We start from the raw sequence: 22390 nt of genomic DNA, 5'->3' as shown, positions 1-22390 counted from the left end.
ACAGTCATTCAGTGCTTTCGGAGCGTATCAAAAATAGCTTGGCAGCTCTGAGGATCATTATTTAAAGGCTTAAAACCAAAGTACACCCTAAGTTTAAAATGTAAAGAAACATGCAATAGGTTTAAAATATTTTCATTCTTTTCCTCGCCTTTCAAATTTATAGAATAGAATTTAGTGTGCGTACACTTAAACCTCTTTCTACAAGGGCAGAGTAAAACTGCAGGTAGGGTACAGTTGGCAGTGAACTTTTTTTGTCCCCCCCGCTTTACTTTCATTTTTGCCCTTCATTCTCCAGGAAACTCTATTCTGCTTTCTATTTTCTGGATGTTTCATGTAAAAAAGACATTATGACTTCAGTGATTGAATAACAGTTACAAATTTCCATTTCACTTTGCTTAGCAGCTCAGATGTGGTTTAATGAAGCATGAATAGAATTTTCTCAGAGGTGGATCTGAGCTGAACTGATGAGGTTTCTGACTGCCAACTCTTCTGTATATTAAAATAGCAGCATTACCTGTTACATGTATTTGTTACCTGTTACCAAGAGAAAATTACCAACCCACCCAGAGAAACGGAAATACAGATGATCATGAGACTTCTCAAAAGGGCAGAAAACCTGTTGGTTTACAGTAGAATGCTCACACACTCTCAGAAAAAGGTAAATGTTCCCAAACAACCAAAACAATAGACTTCACTGAAGATATATTTTTGTTTTTGTTTTTAAAAAAAAGAGTGTCTGGACTAAATACTCTTCAAGTGTTCAGTTCTTATCAACAAAGTTTTTTTTTTTCCTATCAAACTTGCAGGTAGATATCGTTAAGATATCAAATCTCTTCAGTCAATATTTCTTCAGTGTTCATGTGTGTAGAACTCTGCAGAGGATCTAACGGACCTGCAGGAGATCCGGTAACATCTAAGAGATCAACCTTGCCCACAGGAGGCTTACTGTCCAAATAATACTGGCTCTGGAGCAGGCACATTAGGAGCAGGAGTAGCGCTTCTTTGCCTTCATGAAATATTATTTTTTTTCTCAAAATTCGTAATAATCCTTGGGCATGGAGTTGATTTTCATGATTAACTGACGAGAAAGGAAGAAAATAGATAAATGAATGTGAGACTGTAAATTTGGTTCTGGCCTTTAATAGTCAGATTAAGATTTTGAACAAAGTAGACAATAATTTATTGTAAGTAAAATAATATTGATCTTGCCATGGAATAGGACCCAAGGATTCCGGGCCATCCATATGTACTAATTTGGATATGACAAACTTAAAACCTATTTATAACTTTTAAAGTATTTTACGGTTCTTTCTTTCCAAAGAAGCACACATCATATTGCACAAGGTCTGTAAATATACAAGTGTTCTCTGCCAACAGCAGCTGAGAAAGCAAAAGGATTACCCAAGTATTGTTTTTCCAACCTGAATTTGTAATGGGTAATTGTACAGAAATATTTGGTACTTAATAACCTTGAATCTTTGAATTCAAAAAGATTTTATGGCTCTAAGGCTACATGGCCTGATGGCTCAGGTTCATAAATCCACCAAGAATGTGTCTGGCTATTGTAACTGTACCCACCTTTGTGCTGATGTAAAACAAAACCCAGTGTCAATAATGTCTAATGCTAGCACAGTGCCTGCCTGCGGGGGGCGCTGGATGGCTTGTCAAGCTGAACTGGATATGAATTACAGCTTCTACTTAAAGTGCCTTGGAAAATAAGGAATTTCCATTCCTCTTAACCTTCATTTTGAGAAAACCACATGACACCAGATTATTACCAATGCTTTAATTATCCCTGGAATTCAAAATCAGGAATATTCAGGCATCATTTCGTACAAAATGAACAAAGTTTCCAAAAAAAGCTATCAAATATTGACTTTTCCTAAAAGCACACCAATCGGGGGTTATGTGGGGTGGCAGGGAGGATGGCTGCTTTATTTTCTCTGGGACTATGGCAGGGAAGCATCTAATTTCCAGAAGCCAAGTTTTACAACACAGGTGTCCCTACCTGGGATCTGAATTTCCTTGTAGATCTCACGACTGTACCTAATGAACATCCAAGATGCTGGCTGCACTCCCAGACACCCCCCTCCTTGATGTTATCACAGTCCTCTCCCCCTTCTGGTGGGCTCCCCATCAAGGTAGGAAGAGAGGTGAAACTGCCAAGTCACTCTTCTCTTTAAGGTTTCTCTCTAAGTAGCCTCCCCCCACAAGAGTTTTTGCCTGAGCCTCATCCAAATACAGTAATTTTTAAGTGACATTGTAAGATGGCTGTTGAATATTTAAAAACATGCCTGCTCTGTTTCACCACCCGCTTTGGTTTTCTAATTTTTAAAAATTATCTTTCATCATAGCAGTACACACAGTCTCTTTTAAACCTGTACTTGGATAATGAGAGGGTGTTTACAATTTCACTTGCTGGTTCTCATATGACTGCAAAATGCTTTATTTTTCTTCAATTGGGTTTTAAAAACATTTTCCAAAAAACTTTAGATTTCTTATTTCTCTGTATCTCCCATTGGGAGTTCAAATGTACAGAAACTGATGCCATCAGAAGGCCAACTTTATGCCAAAGTCAGCAAGATGAAAAGCAGAACTTAACATTTTGTACAAGAATAGTTGCATTTCCATTAGTTTTCACAAATGCAATATATCTCATCCTCTTGGGCTCACTGCAAAGGTACCCTGAGAAGAGAAACAGAAGTATGTACCTCTCTAATAGGTTAACATACTAAACCACTTGAAGGGAATAAAATGGTGTGGCCCAGGGGCAATTAATGTGTGGACTTCAGTGGACACTCCTGGTGGAAAAGACTTAAAAGCAAATTGTGTGCCATCAGTGGTGGGTGAAACATTCTGCTCTCATTAAACATCTTCATCCAAACCTCAAATATGACAATGATTTTACAGCCTAATTGAATGTACTCTTAATAAAAAGAAGTTGCAACAACCTGATATAAAAAATAAATAAAATTAGAGTGTACTAAAAAGTGTATTTTCTAAAGGTCTGATGGTAGAAACCAGTGGTTATGCAACAAGTCGATTTCAAAAGATTGCACCTTTTTACAGTTGCATCCTGATAAAACAGTTGAGTTCAAGTCACTAAACATTCTCGGAATTCAAGGAGGAGATACATTAATTCTTTGCTTAGGAGAAAAAAGAAAGAGAATTTATAATGAGAAATTTGTACCAATCTTCTCCAATAGTTAGGGAGGAATAAGTTAGGGAGGAAACACAAATTTGGTTTCTGTGGGGGCTAAAGTACTAATTTATGATCCTCTGAAACAGAAGGCGGTGCCTGATAAATTTAGGTGTCTACAGTTACTTAGCTTGGCTGGGCCTTGAGCAATTAAAGCTAATGGTTTTCCTCTGCACACTCAAGCCTAGACCTTTTTTTCCTTCTGGGTCTGCGGTCCCGGCTGGGGCTGCGCTGGGTTCCTAGGACTTAGACGGGTTAGAGCAGGCGACGCAGAGCAAGGCCGCCTCCAGCCGTCCCCAGCCTCACCCCAGCTTCGGCTCCAGAGCCCAAGCCAGGCTGCCCAGCGCCTCGCCGCGCGGGGAGAGAAGCAGCTGTTCCCAACAGCTGGGGGGCGGCGGCGCCAGGCGCCCCAGGTGCGGCCGCGGCCAATCGCAGGCGCCCGGCCCGCCCCTCCCCAGCCGGGCGCCGACCCCCGGCCCGCGGGGGAAGGGAGCAGAAAGGGGGAAAGCCGTCCTCGCCACTTGTCTTCCAGCTTCCGCGGCGGAAAGGACAGAACGGGAACCGAAGCCGAGCGGAGCCCCCGATCCCCGACCCTACCGCCGCGCCCTCCCACCCACCTCCGCGCCCGTCCGTGCTCCTCGCCGACCGTACTCACTCCCCACCCGAGACACCTAATTTCTAAGACAGAAAAATCTACCTCTAAACGCACCCCGTTCGTCGCTTGAGGACCACCCTCTCTCTTTTCAATTTTTGGCCTCTGCCGGGTGAGTGGAAACCGCTTGCACATTCTATTGAACCGGATCCTAACCCAGACGATCCGGAGAATTTGTACCGTGACCGGCAGGGGGGGCGGGAGGAGAGAGGCAAGTCCAGTCTCCGGGGCTGCTGGCGACTTCGGCAGCCGCCCGCCCGGTGCCCTCGGCCGCCCCCGGCCGCCCGCCCCCGCCGCGCCGCCGCCCTCATCTCCGGACTCGCTCTCGGCCCCCGGCGGCCGCGAAAGGGTGCGGGAGACGCGGAGCCGGAGGAGGAGGCGCAGCCGGAGCCGGAGCCGGAGCCCGAGCCGCGGGGCGGGCGCGAAGATGCACACCACTCAGAAGGACACGACGTACACCAAGATCTTCGTCGGGGGGCTGCCCTACCACACCACCGACGCCAGCCTGCGCAAGTACTTCGAGGTTTTCGGCGAGATCGAGGAAGCGGTCGTCATCACCGACCGGCAGACGGGCAAGTCCCGGGGCTACGGATTTGTAAGTTGCGCGGTTGAGAGGGGGTGGCGGGGTGGGAGGGGGTCGACTAAGAGCCTCGCTGGGAAACCGATGACCACGGGGGCGGGAGGGACAGTGACGCTTAGCCGGGGAGATTGTTGTTTGGGGCTCGGCGAGGCTGTGCGAGGAACCCCGCCGGCACGAGCAGCGCTGCCTCTACGCTCCGGGCTGAAATGAAAGCTTGCGCGCGGCGGTGCTGGGGAGGGTGGGCCAGCTTTGCCACCAGGGGTTCCGAGGAGACCGAGCGGGTTGCGGTGTCAGGGGACTGGCAGAGCAGGAGTGGAAGGAGAGAGCTGTAAAGACTGTTGGATTTGGGGGTGCGGAGGATTGGGAGGGAGGGGGCGCAACCCCACAGCATTGCACTCCGGGTTGGAGGCTGGTAGTTAAGCGCGCTGTTGCTTTGTAAAATTGCGTGTGTCTTCTCGCTCGTCGGCTGGGGCCTGGAGGGCACACCCCAGGAGGTCTGGGGCTCTTCCCTTATGCCAGCCTGCTCCTCCCCTTTTCTTTTAACTGCAAATGGGTTCTTTAAAAAGAGGATCCTACGGCTCTTTGCAGACCTGAAAGAGAGCATATTAAGCTTCCTGGAGATTTAAGCGTGTAAATTCAGCTGCCCAACAGCAGGGAGCCCCAGAGTAGGACAATAGCTATTGTCGTTGGGGAGTGTTTGCGGGTGGTTGGGAGCACCGGCGGATGTGAAGCTGGACTTTTTTAAAGCAAACAGCGCCTCTCAGGCCCGGTAGAAACCTGGGGCCCTCGGGGGAAGAGAATCTAGAGGAGTTCTAAGACAATTCAGGCTTCCCAATTTTTGCTAGGCCCTACTAGCACCCTTAAGACTTTGGATTGTGTGTGCGTGTGTATGTGTGCGCGCGCGCGCCGGAGAGGTGGGGGGATATATTTTTCTTCCTTTCTGTTTTCTTCTTTTACCTTTTTTTTTTTTTTTTTTTTGGACGGGGGATCAAGCAGTTAAGTTCCAGGAAGAAAAATAAAAAAGAAAGAAAAAGTTTGAGTCTCCCTCCCCCTTAGTTTTATCAAGAATAATTTTTCCAGTGCCATTCTGGTTTTCTTCAAGGGTTGATTTAGAGCTTTGTATGTATGTCTGTGTGTGTGTGTTGCTAAGGTCACCATGGCTGACCGGGCTGCTGCGGAAAGAGCCTGCAAGGATCCCAACCCCATCATTGACGGCAGGAAGGCCAACGTGAATCTGGCATACTTGGGAGCAAAACCAAGGATCATGCAACCAGGTGAGAAACAGGGGACCCTTAGTTACCTCTCCTCCCCACTAGAAACACCCATTACTGCATAGAATGAATCCCTGATTTAGAATACATTGGTTCTATGAGAACCTATAGATGTGTTTAGAAAAGTTAAACCATGGCTGGTTATTCTACCGAGGCATTAAAGATAAATAAATGAGAGTTGTAAACACTCCTTTCAGGACTTGAAATATACCTATGTACAAAAATAGATCTTGTAGGTCTGAACAGTTGTACACACCCTGACTTGGGCTTGACTCACCTTTTTTCTTTATGACATAGTCATAGTCCAATCTCCATTTTTGAATTTTTAGCCACTTGTAGATCATTCAGATGTGGATTATATGGGCCTCATTTTTCAACTCCAGCTGTTACACTTCCTAACATAGTGTTGTCTCTCCTTTTACCACCAGTTGCCCTAGCCTCAAAACAAGCACTCTGACTTGAACACTGACTCCAGAAAAGCATAGGGGTACAGGTGAAAGTGCTTGGATGATACATTTTTAACCTAAAATCACAGAATATTAGTAATTAAAGAAGACAGTGATTTCACATACTCCAGTACCCTCGTGTTACAGATGAAGAAACTGACGCTTAGAGATGAGAAATGGTTTACTCCAAAGTTACATAGCTATTAATCTCCAAGAGGGAGCACAGTTTTGTCTATGTAAAAACATGACCTTTTGCATTATTTACAACACTGCCCTTTGCATTGGCACAAATAATTGACAGTTGACTATTGAACAAATGTGATCTTTCCTTCACCAAGCAACTTTGATTAAATAATATACTCTTCACTCTTAAGTCTTTCCATTTGAAATTTTGGAAAGAGGTTGACACTTTCATCCAAATGAATTTACTAGGAAACTAGGTTGTCAAGAAACTAGGTTGTGGGAACATATGCAAATATCCATGAATATTCTTCAGAAATGTGTGTATATACTATTCAGAAAAGGAAAGGAGAGTTTGTTTTTGTGAATTTTTATACTGTAATCAGTAAAGTCCATAATCTTCCAAATCATTGTTCAAAGCATTCCAGAATATTCCAAATCACAAGAACTTTTTATAGATCATGATTCAGAATCTTAGGAATATTTGTGACATGTAACTTCATTATCATGTCCTATTGTTCTTGGTTTTATTCCATGAGAATTTTTCCCTGGACTAATTTTCTAAGGTCTTATTAAGTATCTGTCAACTAAACTTTGCAGATAATTTTTAGTTTTCACATTTAGCCTGTTAAGATTTTTATCTGGATCAACAATTACCATTAATAAAACTGACTTTTAAAATATACATAATATTTTCTCTGAAGTATCAAAGGATGATTATCTTTTGTAAGCAAAAGTTGTGATTACTTTTTATAGCTTTATATAACTTTATACACACACACACACACACACACACATACTCTATATAATTTTAGGAGTTATAATTGTCTAATCATGCACAAATAGAGAATGTGGTATGTTTTGTTGCTAGGTTTTGCCTTTGGTGTTCAACAGCTTCATCCAGCCCTTATACAAAGACCTTTTGGGTAAGTCAATTAACCAGGCCCTCCTAACTTTCAATATGGCTTTCATTTGTCAACCTGCTTCTTATGTACAGACAAGACCATCATGTCACAGAATGTTCCTGGTTATACATATTCATATATGTTTGTGTATTTTTAATGCTGATAATGTAAATATTTTTAGATGAGTCAAGTTATCTGACCAAGTATGCAGCCTCCAAACCAGACAAATTTTGAGCTTATGATTAACAAAACAAAACAAAAATACCAGGTATGACTTGTGTACAAGACAGCTGTGTCCCAACACCATTACTACTGTTCAACTTGACTCAATTTTATTTATCTCTTTCTAACCTGACAGGGCTCGTATACAGTTAAGCTAACTGATCAGAAGGATACGATGATAAGAGGTGGAATAGTTCTGTTTGGAATTAAACTGTAACCAGTAGACTCAGACACACAAGCTCAGATGGTGATTAACGATGCATGGATGTTGGTGTTGGTGTTTTATTTTTCACAATAGTCAATAGACCTCCGTGTGCTTTATTTTATTTATTACAGTAATGAAGTGGTGTTGATAGCTAAACTGTGTGCTTTTTACTTAATTGAAAAGAGCTGTAGTGAAAGTGTTTTCTTTTCCTCGGGGAAGGGGCTCTTTGTGTTTTGGTTTTGGTGGTGGTGTTGAGGAGTGTTGACTTTTGACTTTGCCATGGGAAGCAAAGGGCCTCTTTTTTTTTCCTTGCTTTTAAGCTGTAGCCTGTGACTTCCATTTAACCATACTTTTGTAGTGAGTGCTAAATTGTGTGATTTCCTTCTGTAAGAATACAGATACATTGCTTGCATGTCCTAAGTTTCTGTTTTACTGGGGAGTTTTCTGGGAATGGGGTTCTTTCTTTTGCAATGTGTATCCACTTTTAGACCTTCTAATTTAAAGGCTCAATCAGATTTTGTTAACACTAGCCAAGTTGTTGAGTAGAGTAGCACTAACTTTCACCTTTCAGACCTAACTCAGGTGAACAGCCTGCTAATGTTTGTGTTGTAGCTCTGGGTTCTGTGATCACCAGTTTTCCTCATTTGAGCTCCCTTATTTTCTTTCCATTCAGACATGATATGGGTGGGAGATCCCCTAACACCTAACTTTATTCTGAACACTTAAGAGTCTGTTTTGACTGAATTCTACATAGTCGACATCGCTGTAACTCTAATGCCAGAGATTTAAACTTCCTTTTCAAATATTTTAGCTGTTCAAGAAGTGTTTTATCCTCAGCAATAGTTTCTTCTTTAACTTAACACATAAACATCTCCATGTGAATGTAGCCTGGAAGGTTGGCTTCTATCCATGTAGACACCTACCTTATGTGTCTTAAAAGTAGAGCCTCCCCCCCCAAAAAAGTAATACTCTGTTGACTTGGAAGAGTCAAGTTTTATCTTCCATGAATACCTTCTTACAATCCTCCCTTTAATGTATCAATACTTCGCTCTTACTGCCAACTCTTACTTTTTTTTAAATCAGGGAAGAGTCTTCTGTCCAATATCATTAAAAGGGCCTCCATATCCACAGCTGTTTGTCAATGCCCCACCCAAACTATCTTGGATGCTGACAACAGTTAGTAGTTTTATCTGTCCATCTACTTCTGTAAGCCCCTCCCCTCTCATTGGTCTAGACTATGTTGAAGGAGGGTTTGAGAAGGAAAACCTACATCTTAGGAAGTGATGGTGAACTTAGTCATGATCTCATGCTAATCTTGAAATAGTTATACTACTGACTTGATCAAAAGGTATTAGCATGTGTTTATTTTTCTCTGTGTTAGGGGTGATACAAATTAAGGACATTGCACTTTAGTTGGAGAACTAAAACCCATAGGGAACTTGGTTGCTAAATTACTTGATACAGTTTTCAGTACAAAAGGAATTCACAATAGCAAAAAAATAGATGAGTTGGAGGAGTTGAACGAGGCTTTGTGGGGTCTTGATCTAGACTTGACCAATGGCTGTATCCTAGGCAGTAAAAAGAAGAACGGACATGTGTCAAGGGTGTAGGATGAGGAGAGCATAAACAAAGGCACAGAGGAGAAGACTCCGTGCATGAAGAACCTTTATAAAAGGTCTTGAGAGCTAGACATAAAAATACGGGCTGGTTTTCAGAGTCCCATAGGTCTTTGAGAAGGAAAGCAGCATGAGGAAAATAAGAACAACCCCAGAGTAAATTATGTTATATGGAAACTTTAAATCAAGCATGTTTTGATAGTAACCTTTTGTTTTTCATCTCTTTTAAATTAGCTGTCTTTATAAAGGATGGTGATTATTACTGTTTGCATAAATTGTTTGAACTTGAGATTCTTATTAAAAATAGATAGCATTCCAGATGAAACAAGCAACCCTTCTCTTTCTTTTTTAAGGGGTTCTCAGCACTGCTCTGGTTCCCAGAGTCTGTACCTAACAAATCACACCTGGTCATCCTAAATTCTGTTTGAATGCTACATGTTCTTATTTTAGGCCTGGAAATAAGCTTGAGAATTTCTTACTGTATTTGACTTGTTTTAAATTTTAGTAACTGAACTGTTTTTTTAAAATGTTGTCCTTAAATGGCCCCCAAGTTACTTTGGGTCTTTTAAAGAGAAAACCTTGGCCTAGAGGAACTTATGATATAACAGTGGGTACATATGTAGAAACTTGTAATTGTGCTGAACAGTATATCATAAGTGTTTTATGTCTGAAAGAAGCATTTTTCTTATTAAAGTCTTGGAGAAGAGAGAATGCAGATCTCTGAGTAGAAATTTCTAGGCTAGTTTAGGTCAGGTTGAAATGCATTTAAGCATTTACTCAATATTCCTTTAAGTGCTAAGTTTTAGGCTAGTTGTGTTATCGCTATACTAGGTAGTATACTGTCTGCTTAAAAGGGCAGGAGGGACAATAACTAACATTAACTGAACACATACCACATGCCTAGTACTGATAAGAGATTTAAATAAATGATATAATTTAATTCTCACAATAATTATTAGATGAAGACACTGTTAATGTCCTTTTCATGAGTGATAAAACTGAGATGGAAAGAGGTGAATTCACTCAACACAGGCCTACTAAGTGACAGAGTCTGGTTCTCGGCTCATAATCATGGTTTGCCCAACCTCAAAAGCCATGTTCTTGCCTCTGTTTCAAGCTGTATCTAATAAGACACAACTCCATTCTCTCTTGTGATTCTGTAAGAAAACTGAAAAACACCCAGAATGGCTGTTCCTGCATCATCAGATAAGGGGGAGAGACATCAGTTTGGTGGGATCCAGAAAGGAGGTAGAAGTTGATCTAGATTTTAAAATATGGTGGATGATAAGGAGCTCTTGTATTGAGTACTTACCTATATTTTTCATTGTAGGCTCTTTGCATAATTTTATTTCATGTACAACAACTCAGGGTTAGAAATACTAGGTTCATTTCACACGGGGTAAATATATGCAACTAAAAGGTTGAAGCAAATTCCTAAAGGCTTTACAAAGAGGGAGTGCGGGAGCTGGGGGTGGATCAGATTTGAATTTCAGCCGGTAGAAATGAAATGAGGATTGGCGTCTCTGGCAAAGGATGGCACAAGTGAAGGTGAGCACATAGGAATGTGTGGGATGGCCCAGAAGCAGTGAGGAGCCCAGTTGACTTGGGCTCAAAGAAAGATGGAAAGTGATGTTGGAGCAAGTATTTTGGAGCCAGAATCATGGAAGATCTAGCATACCAAAGTTTAAGAAATTTGTACTTAGTTCAGAATGATGTTAGGGACCATCGATTACTTGAGCAAACAAATGAGATGAAGACTTTCTAGTTCTGTGATAGATTGGAAGAGGAAACCAGTTAGGATGTCAGAAGTCACAGAGAGATGACAGAGGGACCTGAAGAAATAGGAAGAAAAGGAAAACGTAAATTTTCTTTGAAAATTGCCCAGAGTGTCTGCTGTGTTCTTGTGCTTTTGTAACTGCTAGCTGTGTGTATTCTATGATTGATTGAGGGAAAGGACTTTGAGGATATTAGTAGGAGGGAGAGTCTCAAACTGCCTTAATGGGTTCCTTAGACTATTAAAAAGGACTCCTAGTACAGGAATTCCTTCAGAAGTGCCACTTTATGTTTTAGTCCAATTCTGCCCTCCTTCCTGAACTGAGATATTGTAGGCTCTCTATTGTCTTCTGGGTTCTCCTTTCTGTAATCCTTAAAGGACTCTAGGGTCTTGTTTGTCTTCCAGATGTCTTCCTAACCCTTAGTAGACTTCACGTAGGATTCTGACATTCCCAGGAACTTTATATTCTCCTAAGTTGACATTATCTAATGAAAACTGTTCATGTAAAATAAATGTAGAAACAAGAGTCCTGTTCGCAACTCTGGCTGTCTTGTAATGCATTCTTCATATGTGCACGCGCACATAAACACATACAGTTTTAACCAGCCTTGTTGCAGGCTCCAGTTATTTTCAGTTAACGCCTTTATTTGAAGATAAAAACCTAGCAACCATGGTGTTGTCTTTAGAACTTTGGGAGTACAGGGGTTAATATTTCCATATCAGTGAGCTTCATACTGGCTGGCCTTTGCAGCTGATAGATGTTTTACTTTGGCCTTATAAAGACATTTTACCCACTGGAAACCCTTGTCGCATGACAGGATCAAAAATAGCCCGGCTGCAGCCCCTGCTGTCCATCACCACATGTAAACTGGCATGAGTGTAGGCTCTCTTAGCCATGTCCGCACATTGTGGACACAGTGGCCTCCGGGGACAGTGTTTCATAAAGCCACACCTGTCACTGTGAGTGAACCAGTCACCTGACCTACAGAGAGGTTTTGAGTGTGTGCGTGACCATGCGTCTGGTTTCTGACAAGCAATTAAGAACATCACTGAGTGTCCTGAGAAACCCTTGATGACGTGGTTTCTCCTGGCACTGGGAAAGATCTGCAAGTCTAGTAAAATTGGATGTATTTTTATCATTGGGGTCAAAGTTCATTACCCTCTGTGATAAATTCATCTTTTTTATGGATGTTCGTTAATGAGGATTTTCAGTAAAACTCTGAAAAGGCAAAGCAAAATGTTTTCAAATATCTAAATGTGAATTTTTCTGTTTTTAGTTCTTTAAAATTTAAAGGTTGTTATTTGTACTTCTTATAAGTTGGCTTTGCCAACAACCAGATGGCATTATACAATAGTGTCATATTTTTAGAAATACAAGGGGTTTTGTTGGAGATTATTTTAAAGGAAGATGAAATAAACCAGATGTTCATGGTAGTATTTTAAGTGGACAGTTATGAATCCCAAGAATGAGAACTGAGATGCATGGGTTTTTAAAAATACCTCTTGTGATTTAATTTTTAACAAAATTAATGTGTAAGTACGGTCATTGGAGTGTGTTTTGTAAGTGATGTCTGAATGTATAATTTTAAAAGGTATTTGCTTGTGTTTCACTTTCTTGAACTTTTGCAGGATGATATATAACAATAGACTTGATTCATATACAATATCTACTTGTAGGCAGATTTAAAGTGAATATGCTAATCTATTTCTGTGATTTGGAGGATAAAACAAGAGCTAGTAGATGTGCAAAAGGATTGTTTCCTTATTCCATTATGTAAACCTTTTAAGTTTTATTAATTTTGGAAGTATGTAGTTGTATTGCCCTGTCCCTGCCTTTTCCCTCAACCTCATCATTTCCCCAAAACCCCTTCTGTCTGTCTTGCATAGAGATAAACAAGCTGGCTGACCTTCAGTTGCCTGATAGTCAAACAGGTTTGATTGACCCTTGTGTCCTTATGAGTTTTATGGAGAAAAATAAAGAAAGAAAGGCAAAAAGCGTGCTGCACCTCTCTTTGGGAGTCACTGCCATGAGTGTTAATAGCATTTCTGTAGCTTCCCACAACAGCCTCTTGTGACAGAGTGAGCTGCACTACAGTTCGTTTGAGAAGTGTGATTCTGCTGTGTTTACCACACTTGTGAACTTTTAAACTCCTTTTTTATTTTGTCGCCTGCTTCTTTTTCATTATTATTTTTTAATAAGGGTGACTGAGGTTGCAAAGGGATTAATGTGTGCTGAGTCTGCATAGCAATTTCAAGTAGGGTTGCCATGATAATACACATACGGATTTTGTGGAAATTTTCATTTTGACAAACCAGCCATCACCCCTTGGAACTGAATGATCATGGATTACCTTTAGAGACGACTAATCACAGCTGAGACTTTTTCTATTGGCTAAACAGTTTTGTTTTCTGAACTTACTGTAAGTTACTAAAGTCCTAATTAAGCGTTTATTAAATACCTCTTATGTTCATAGCCCTCATGAACCTCGATTTACTTTCCAAAGTTTTGCTAAATGATAATTACTGGTTTGAAATGATCATTCACAAAAATTCTAGCAGGGAGGGTATCATATTTTTGTTGTTGAATTCCTTTGGGGGCATTCCCTCCTTTTGGCTACTGCCAGAGTCCTTTCACGGACCCCTGGAAAGCAGATATTGTGGCAACCCTATGCTCATAATAACCACTAAATTTGAGTTTGTCGTATCTCTGAGCAAGCAGTGCTACAGCAAGGAGGCAACTGCTGCCTGACTTTGTTTTCCGTTTCTCAACAGGATACCCGCCCATTATGTCTACCCGCAGGCCTTCGTGCAGCCTGGAGTGGTCATTCCACACGTGCAGCCAACAGCAGCGGCGGCCTCCACCGCACCTTACATTGATTACACTGGAGCCGCATACGCGCAATATTCCGCCGCCGCGGCCGCGGCCGCCGCCGCCGCCGCCTACGACCAGTACCCCTACGCGGCCTCGCCAGCTGCGGCGGGCTACGTCACCGCCGGTGGCTACGGCTATGCGGTGCAGCAGCCCCTCGCCGCCGCACCTGGGACAGCTGCCGCCGCCGCAGCCGCAGCTGCCGCGGCCGCCGCCTTCGGCCAGTATCAGCCTCAGCAGCTGCAGACAGACCGAATGCAGTAGACCAGCCACCTTGATCAACGTTGAATTGTTTTCTCTTTCCCTCCCGATTTCCCGATTTTTAGTAGCTAATAAGAGAGTTAACATTGACTTAACAGCTTTAAAAAAAAAAAAAGCTATGCCGTTGTGAAGCAGAATTATTATTTTTATACTCCAGTAGCGTTCTTGATGAGAACGAGGTGAGCGAGAGGGAAGTGGGCGCAGTTTTGGAAACCAATCCCAAAGAGCCTGAGTAAATGAAAGGCCGCTAGGAAATGATGGCAGGAGTTAACAATGGAACTTCACTTTTATAATGGGATTTTTATTTTTGCTCTTTTTATAGTATCAGGGAAGCAACCTGCCTTTACAAGTTAGAAAATGCTATTTGAATCTAGTTGAACCAGGGAATACAGAGTGAGCAATATGTAGCTTGAATTACATTTAAAAGCAGATTTTTAAAACAAAACAAAACAAAATGGTGAAAGCACTGATTGTCATTTTTAAGTTGCTATGGCCTATAGAACTTTTTCAAGTAAGAAGGTGATGTTCTTACTCTCTCAAAAATGGGCATCGAACAATCAATCTAGGAACGTGGCAGTGGGTAAAATGGTGGACAGGCACCAAAGCTATTTTCTCATCTATCCTGTGGATGAGCGGGACTGTGGAACAAGTGATGTGGAATTAATGGGTGCAACAGCTGTATGGACAATCAGTAACACACACAGTTCTGGAAAGAACACATCACTTGTGCTTGTTTGATGAGCTTGTCACATTCTAATCCCTCTCCCCATCCTGTTTCAATTTTGGGAAACTTGTATCTGCTGGTGTCAGCAATTCTGATTCTGAAATAGGATCAGGCTTTTACTACAACAGCCTTCTCTTTCTATTTATTGTGTCGACTTGTGGCTTATGATTAAAGGCAGGCAAAGTTTGCAGACTCTAAACCCTTAAGAATTGTCTTAAGGACATTTATTTTTTTTTTCCCTTTTTGAATAATTTTACACTTTTTAGTATCTATTTCAGAGTCCTATTTAAAACTATTTATTAGTGAATACAGTACATGAGACAACAAAGTTACTGAGATTACAGTTCTTCAGAGGTTATGATAATGTGGTTTATACTGTGCCTTAATAGTAATGCTATTTAAGATATTTATTTTTAAGTTTTACTATGCTGCACTCTAAAGAAAGGAACTTTAGATGTGACACTGTAAAATTATGTATTCATCTCATGGCATAAATTATTTAGTAGGTCTAGATGTAGCATATTAAATATTAACCTGTTCAGCTAAATATGTTGAGTTGGATTTATTTAAATTCATATGTGCACTGTATAAGAGAGTACTCTTACATTAACACATTTTAGCTTATTTTAGTTTTTAGGTTTTTAAAAACAGGTTATAGTGCTAGTTTCATGCTTCTCTAATTTTTGCTCGTGTAGATCTCATTTATTGGTACTTCATTAGTTTAACACTATTCTTATGTAGTTTTTAAATGCTGCTTTACATTTTTCTTCTGAAACTGCAATACTTGCAATTTTTATTCTTAAACTAAATTGAATACTATTTTACACTGTATTGGATTTTTATACTTGAACAATTTCATACAAGGGAAGACAGGTTAGCATTTTTATGGACTTTCTCCATTATCACTGGATTTACTTTAAGTATTCCCATACTAGACAGTGTTATGTAATGTAGACATGACTCTCCTTGCAGATTATTTATTCATTATGTATATTGCTTTATAACATTTCAGATCTTCTAATCTATTCACTTGTATTAAATATAATTTTTAAAAACTCCTGTCTCATTGATTGTTTCTAATTTTGTCATAAAGGTAGAATAATTTTTCTCCTTAATTAGAATTAATGGCCATGATTTACACGTAACAGTTTCAGTGAACAAAGAGAATTTCCTGGTCATTCCAGTGGTCTATCTTCTAAGTTCATTAACTCAGTATATATCTTTTATGTAGCAAATGATATAGGGCCTTCCCTAACACCGAACTCTAAACTACTAGTCACATCACTGCAAATTGGAAGGAGTGGGCTAGAGAGGAGGCTAGTCAGTCTGAAGCTGGAGTAGCACAGTGATGCTGGAGTCAGGAAAACTGAAGTTTGGCACCAGGCTGTACCACTTTCTAGCAGTGTGAATGGAATAAGTTGGTTTTTGTATTCCACTTTTTGGGTGAGGTTTTTATTGATTTCTCATCTGTAGTATTGGGGCAGTAACGCCTATCTCATATGGTTATTAGAATATTAAATAGAGTATATCAACTACTTGGCACAGAGCCAAATATATAGGAAGTCTTTGGTAAATGATCACTGATAGCAGTTGTAATGCCCAACGGTGAAAGCTAACAAAAAAGGAAGTCATGTACTAAGATGTCATCTTTTAATTTTTTTCTGCAATGACATGGCAGCATCCTAATAAGGTGCATATGAGAACACCAAATGAATGTCATATTGTCTTAAGGTGTATATATTATGTTAATCATTTAAAATGGTAAGTAAAATAATTTCTAAGCTATTCATTTAATGCATCAATGATTATTTCAAAGGGCATGTTCTATCTACATTTAACTTTTCAGATTTATGCAAGGTCACTTTTGTTCTCAATAAGCCATATATTGATTGCTGAACTTTAATATGAAACATTATTTATCAATTAAAAATAGGTCTTACAGTTCTGGGAAAACCTTGTCAAAAATAGCCATACTCAGGAAAGCCAGAAGGCTGTACCTTTTCTTTTTTTTTTCTTCAGTATTTCCTGATCTGTATAACATCAATATTAGCAGTTGTAGAGAGGGGAACTTTTTAATTTCATGATGCTAAACTATGTATTTCTAAACGTAAGTAAAATTTCTTAATATCTAACAAAGAGGGGAAAGGAGCCGTGACGTAATGTTTACATTCGCCAGGCAGGCTAACTGTACTTGGGATTAAAAAGGCAATGGGTCTGAGATCCAAGGAGCTGGCTGAGTACTTAACGGCATGGTGATCTTGAACCCCTCTACCCTGGTAAAATGTGAGTTGATAGTACCCAACATAGTTACTCTATTTACCTCTCAGATTGTACTGGTTAAATGAATTTTATGAGAGCATTTTAGAAATTCTAAAGTATTAGGCAAATGGAAATCATAGGAAATACAATATTAATTTGGAAATTGATCTCAATTATAAGTGACTTCCAAAAAAGATCAGAATTTTACCTCTAATAGCCAAATTTGCTGTACAGCAACAGCAGCACAAAAAAACAACATTGGAATATGGAGAGAGTGCTCAGATAGGGAGAGGAAGATTATGGAATGCACTTCCCTCACGGGGGAACTATATTTAGTTCCTTCCTCACTCCTGTCAAATATTGTTCTTAATTCCCTCTGAGGCTTGAAAGCATTCATTAAGAGGCCAGCCTGAGGTTCGGAGGGGCAGAAGTGAAAAAGAACCAAAAAATAATGCATTTTCATGCTTGCTTTCGTCCTCTCTTTCGAGATTCCAGGCTGTTTCCATGGAAATTCTAACTTGATTTGCTTAAGCATTTGTTCATTTTGGGTATTTGTTCTCAGTTGAATTTTAGACAGTCAATAATGATGTATAGCTAAGTCATTTAAATTCCAGGCTTTGAAATCCCAATCATAAATCAAAATGAGAAAGAAATTGGATGATACATGTATAGGCACTTTAGAAATTTTAGGTAAAAATGACATTGATAGCTTTGATGTCAAAATTAGTTCTGTCTTATGGCACAGTATTTGACTATTCTTTACCAACTTCTTCAGAGAAAATGTCTATAAAGTCCCTTTCTCTCCAGTCAGTTGTCTCCTGGAAGATGAATGCCATTGCTTTTTAAAAATCCAAGATGCTACCACTAAGCTAGTCATATATTTTAAGTGAGTTGGGGGGGGGGGGCGGTGTGCATTGTTTTCCGTTTTGCCACTGTTAGAGGAAATTCTGAGCACATAGTAAGAGGGATTGAGTGCCAATCTTTATTTCATCTCATTTAATAGTTCAGATAATGTGCTCATAAAAGGGCAAATATCTGAAACTGCCTTACAAAATGAGCTTTGAATACAAAAACATAATTTCGCCAAGTAGAAAGTTGTGTTTTAGCTCTATGTTTAAATTATGTACATCTGACAGTCTCAACCACTTAGGAACTTGTTTACTTTCTAAATACTCTGACTCCTGGCTCTGCCACATGTATTGCAGTTACCTCAGGTGAGATGAAAGAGAGCGAGCGAGTGACTGGAGAGTCTCAGGGTATGCATTTCTGTTCCGCATTCACTTCATACATTTGGAAGTTTGAGAAAAGAAAGGGAAAGGATGGAGAAGAAAAATAATGAATAGAGGCATGAAGATCAAAATCATCTCCTAAAAATAAGTGGAAGAGGAGAAGACGGAGTAGGGCTCACGTGGGCTAGATCCCATGAGGCAAGAGCTTGCCACAAAGAGGGTCACAGAGGGAAGACCGGGAGAGGTGGCTTACTGAGTGGCAGGAGACTTCATCTGGGAATGGAATGTAGGGGGATCATGTAAAGGACACCAATTAAACACATGTTTTTCTGTTGTTTTCTAGTTACAGTAAATAAAAGACATTGAGACAACCGCTGAGGTTTTGAACTTGCGAAGGTTTAGTTAGACATCTTAGAAAATGGAGTACATCCTTTGTAACTGAAAACATTTAGAAACAGACCATTGCAGTGCCTCCTTTAGGTTTAGATGGAGCTTCATCATGGACCTTGGACCTCCAGGAACAGGGACATTGACATTTTTTCTATCTTATCTACTGTCACTTCCCATCTTAGACAAGGGAGTCAAAAGTGAGAAAGGAAAGATTACAAACAATGTATTTACATGGCTACCCTGTATACATTCCTTCACTGTATTTAAATATCATTTGTGGCATTTAACACAGGAGATCTGTGCTGCTCTTTTCTCGACACCCGTTGACTCCTGTTGATGGGCCTCTGGAAAAATAATGAAAAGTGTGTGAAGTGGTGTGAGGGAAGAGACCTACGCCACTAACCACATACCATTTACCAAGTACTTGTTTTTAATCCTCACAACAGCATGAGGTAGGTAATAGCGTTCCCATTTTTCAGAAACAGAGTACAAAGGCAGTAAGCAGCCTGCCCAAGGTCACGGGGTCAGCATGGGGAAGAACCAGGATCTCAGGATGGTCTGAAAGCAAATCCTGTGTGCACACCATCTCACCCGAACCCTCCTCTTTCCAGTGAATCCTATGAGCTTCCCCAGAGTTCATTAGATAGAGCCACTGTTCCCTGTCCTCAATTTCCTGTTACATATGAGCACGGGACCACTGAACTAGTGGAGGGGAAATTCCTGCATGTAGGTGTGAATTATTGCAAAAAAAAGTGATAGAAGATTCTAGAAGGGTTAAAGAAGCCTCCAGTGTTGTCCTCAACAAATTTGCTTCATTCCCAATTACAGGTAAATCCACTGTCTTGACCCTCAGAATGACATCTAATTGTACTTCCAGTACATGCTTATCTCTGGGGTACTGTGTTAAAAATTTTTTCTAATGCCCATTTCCCACACTATGCCTACTTCCTTAATAATATTTTCAAAACATTCCATATGCTCTGTTATTGACCATGTTCGGCAATATGCTTGTAAAACAGTGCCCGATGGGAAGATAGTACCGTAGGAGAGCGTAATGGAGCAGATGTGAAGATGTGAAGATGTGTCTGAGGTCCCAGGAGAGCTCAAAGGAGAATTTCAGTAGGAAAGCTCACCGCACAGATCTTTTGTTCGGTGCTTTCCTGCAGCCCGTGCTTTCACTATTAAAGAATAATTTTGTGTCAGGTCGATACTAGAAAAGGAATAAGGAATATTGGTAATAATCAACATTAAATTGAACACACCTCTTTACTTTAAAAATCTAGATGTTTGGCTCCCATTTACTGGGTATACATTTATGCCAGAAGCTGCACACAGTATCTGAAATCCTCACACCTCACAGTAAGCTTGGCATTATCTTCATTTGACAGAGAGGTGGGTAAGTTTGTCTAAAGTCACAACTGAAGGTGGTGGAACTGTGGAAGAAACCCAGGTCTGGCTGATGCCAAACACTGACTGCCACTGGGTCATTTTAGCAATATCTTTCTGTGTCATTAGGAATTGTCTCAGAAACTTTAAGGGAAGCTTACCAAGCATGCCTTTGGTTTTACAGACTCCAGGATCAAACACAAATCTAAGTACCCTGAGGCAAGTTATATATACATGATTAAGACCCTTAATAAAAATCTCAGCATAAATGTCCCCACGCTCATCTTCTTAATTTCATTTCTTTGGTCAACATTTGTTTAGTCATAATATTAAAGATTATAATGATTATTTAATCATCTTGACCTCCAGCTACTTGTGCCTTTATGGGAAAAATATTATACTAATAGTGCAATTTGTTATAATAAACTACTATTAAATAAGAGTGTGTCTCAATTTGTGACAGAGGATGTCAAATAATTGTACAGTTTTAATGAACACTGTCAATTTTATAATGACATTGGATTTAAATGCAGAATAGAGTTATTAAAGGTATATGGTTCAAGTCATCTGCCATTGATAGCTTACCTGTCTCAAGGAAAACTGAGAGGTGAGTGAGGAGAAATGGAGAACTTGCACAAGGAGTAATGCCAGAAACAGGAGCTGTAGCAGCTTGAGACTGGCTGAGTGAAAAGTATGTAGTGTCCTCCCTTGGAGAGAGTAAAGAGGAATGAAACTGACCGGTAAAAGAAGCCACTGTGCCTGTCTGCCAAGCACACATGTTGAATGTCTTTATGTCCCGGGCATACCAAGAATCTTGATAATTCATGCTTCTATAACAGCTGCATGTCTTATCATCTTTGGCATATTTCTTCAGTGTGCACAAAGCCTCTTATCTCCCAGTCTCTCCCTGGACTGCTGTCCCTTTCAGCTGCTTAGAGGCCACGTCCCTTAAATCTGCCAGCTGTCTTTCTTACCTCTCGGCCCTTGATTCCTTTATCTGTATATATTTTTTTAATCTTTCCCAGCTGCCACTTTTGGCCCAGCGATTGTCTTTCCGCTTTCTCGGTATGAGGCATTTCGGCATGCTGATGTGGGGAAGGAACAGAAACATTGTAACAATGCAGTGACAAAATTAGCCTTGAAATCTATCAAGAAAAAATTTCATCTCAGCTTTTGTACAACCTGCTCTCCCGGAATCAAGCTGTGCATTTCTGAAAGGATGAGACACCCCAGAGGCCTGCACAAAGAAATGCGAGAGAGAACTACAGGGTGTTTAATTGTCCAAAATAAGAGATTTCTCCCCTTAGAGTGCAGATTCTCTGTGGCTGCAGCCTTACTGAGTTTATGTAACACCCTCTCAGTTGGGTAACATGTTAACTGGCATCCTGCTATGTACAGAAATGTAAATGCTACAAGCTGGTAAGAAACTTAATTTCATACTGGAAACTATTATATTTGTCTTCACTTACCTGCTACCAATATCTCTGGTTGATTCTAAGCTTCTATAATCAATGTGATTGTCGCTCCTCAGGGTAATTCTTTCCGTGGTTCTGTGGAGTTATCAGATTTTCTAAACATGATGGATTCTGAGTATTAAAAGAATAGCATTATCTTAGTTTGGGGGTAATTTTTTTATCCTCACCCAAGGACGTGCTTATTGATTTTAGAGAGAGGGGAAGGGCAGGAGAGAGAGAGGGAGAGAATTATCAATGAGAAAAAAACATTGAGCAACTGCCTCCTATAAGCGCATCAGAACTGGGGACCAAATCCACAACCTAGTCATGTGCCCTGACCGGCAATCGAACCCTTGACCTTTCTATTTATGGGATGATACTCTAACCAACTGAGCCACCTGACAAGGTAGCGGGAGCAGATTTTTTTTAAAACGATGTAATAAATGCTCAAGGACCTTTGCAAAGCAGAAAAAAACAATTTTCAGAAATCCACAGTAGTGAGCACAGTTAAGAGTTTCTGGCTTGGCAATTCTCAGTCTATTCCCACTCAAGAAAATGCACTAGAAGCACAGATGTCTTGAGTAATATTCTACTTCCCTTTGACATTAGCCAATATTGCTCTCTTCTAATTTAACCCAGGAAATTAAAACAAACTTGTTGAAGTATCTGTGTGTTCTTATTATGCTATTAAGATTATTATTCCAAAAATGATATGAATCAATATTGAAAGGTAAGCTCTTAATGGTATAGAAATACACACCTGCTATG

The 22390-nt window shown here is 40.3% G+C and overlaps 1 protein-coding gene across 1 annotated transcript; it reads left to right on the top strand.

Moving 5' to 3' along the window:
• Positions 1-3466: 3466 nt before the first annotated feature.
• RBM24 (RNA binding motif protein 24) lies at positions 3467-15959 on the top strand. Its single transcript, XM_054591862.1, has 4 exons — positions 3467-4446; positions 5582-5705; positions 7200-7254; positions 13823-15959. The coding sequence occupies exons 1-4, from the start codon at positions 4279-4281 to the stop codon at positions 14181-14183; spliced, it is 708 nt and encodes a 235-aa protein (XP_054447837.1). The 5' UTR covers positions 3467-4278; the 3' UTR covers positions 14184-15959.
• Positions 15960-22390: the final 6431 nt, after the last annotated feature.

Source organism: Pteronotus mesoamericanus, unplaced genomic scaffold (genome assembly GCF_021234165.1).
Source record: "Pteronotus mesoamericanus isolate MK-2021 breed Mesoamerican mustached bat unplaced genomic scaffold, CSHL_Meso_final scaffold_31, whole genome shotgun sequence".
NCBI lineage: Eukaryota > Metazoa > Chordata > Mammalia > Chiroptera > Mormoopidae > Pteronotus > Pteronotus mesoamericanus.
The sequence above is the reverse complement of the archived record's forward strand: the minus strand, read 5'-3'. Positions and strand labels throughout refer to the sequence as shown.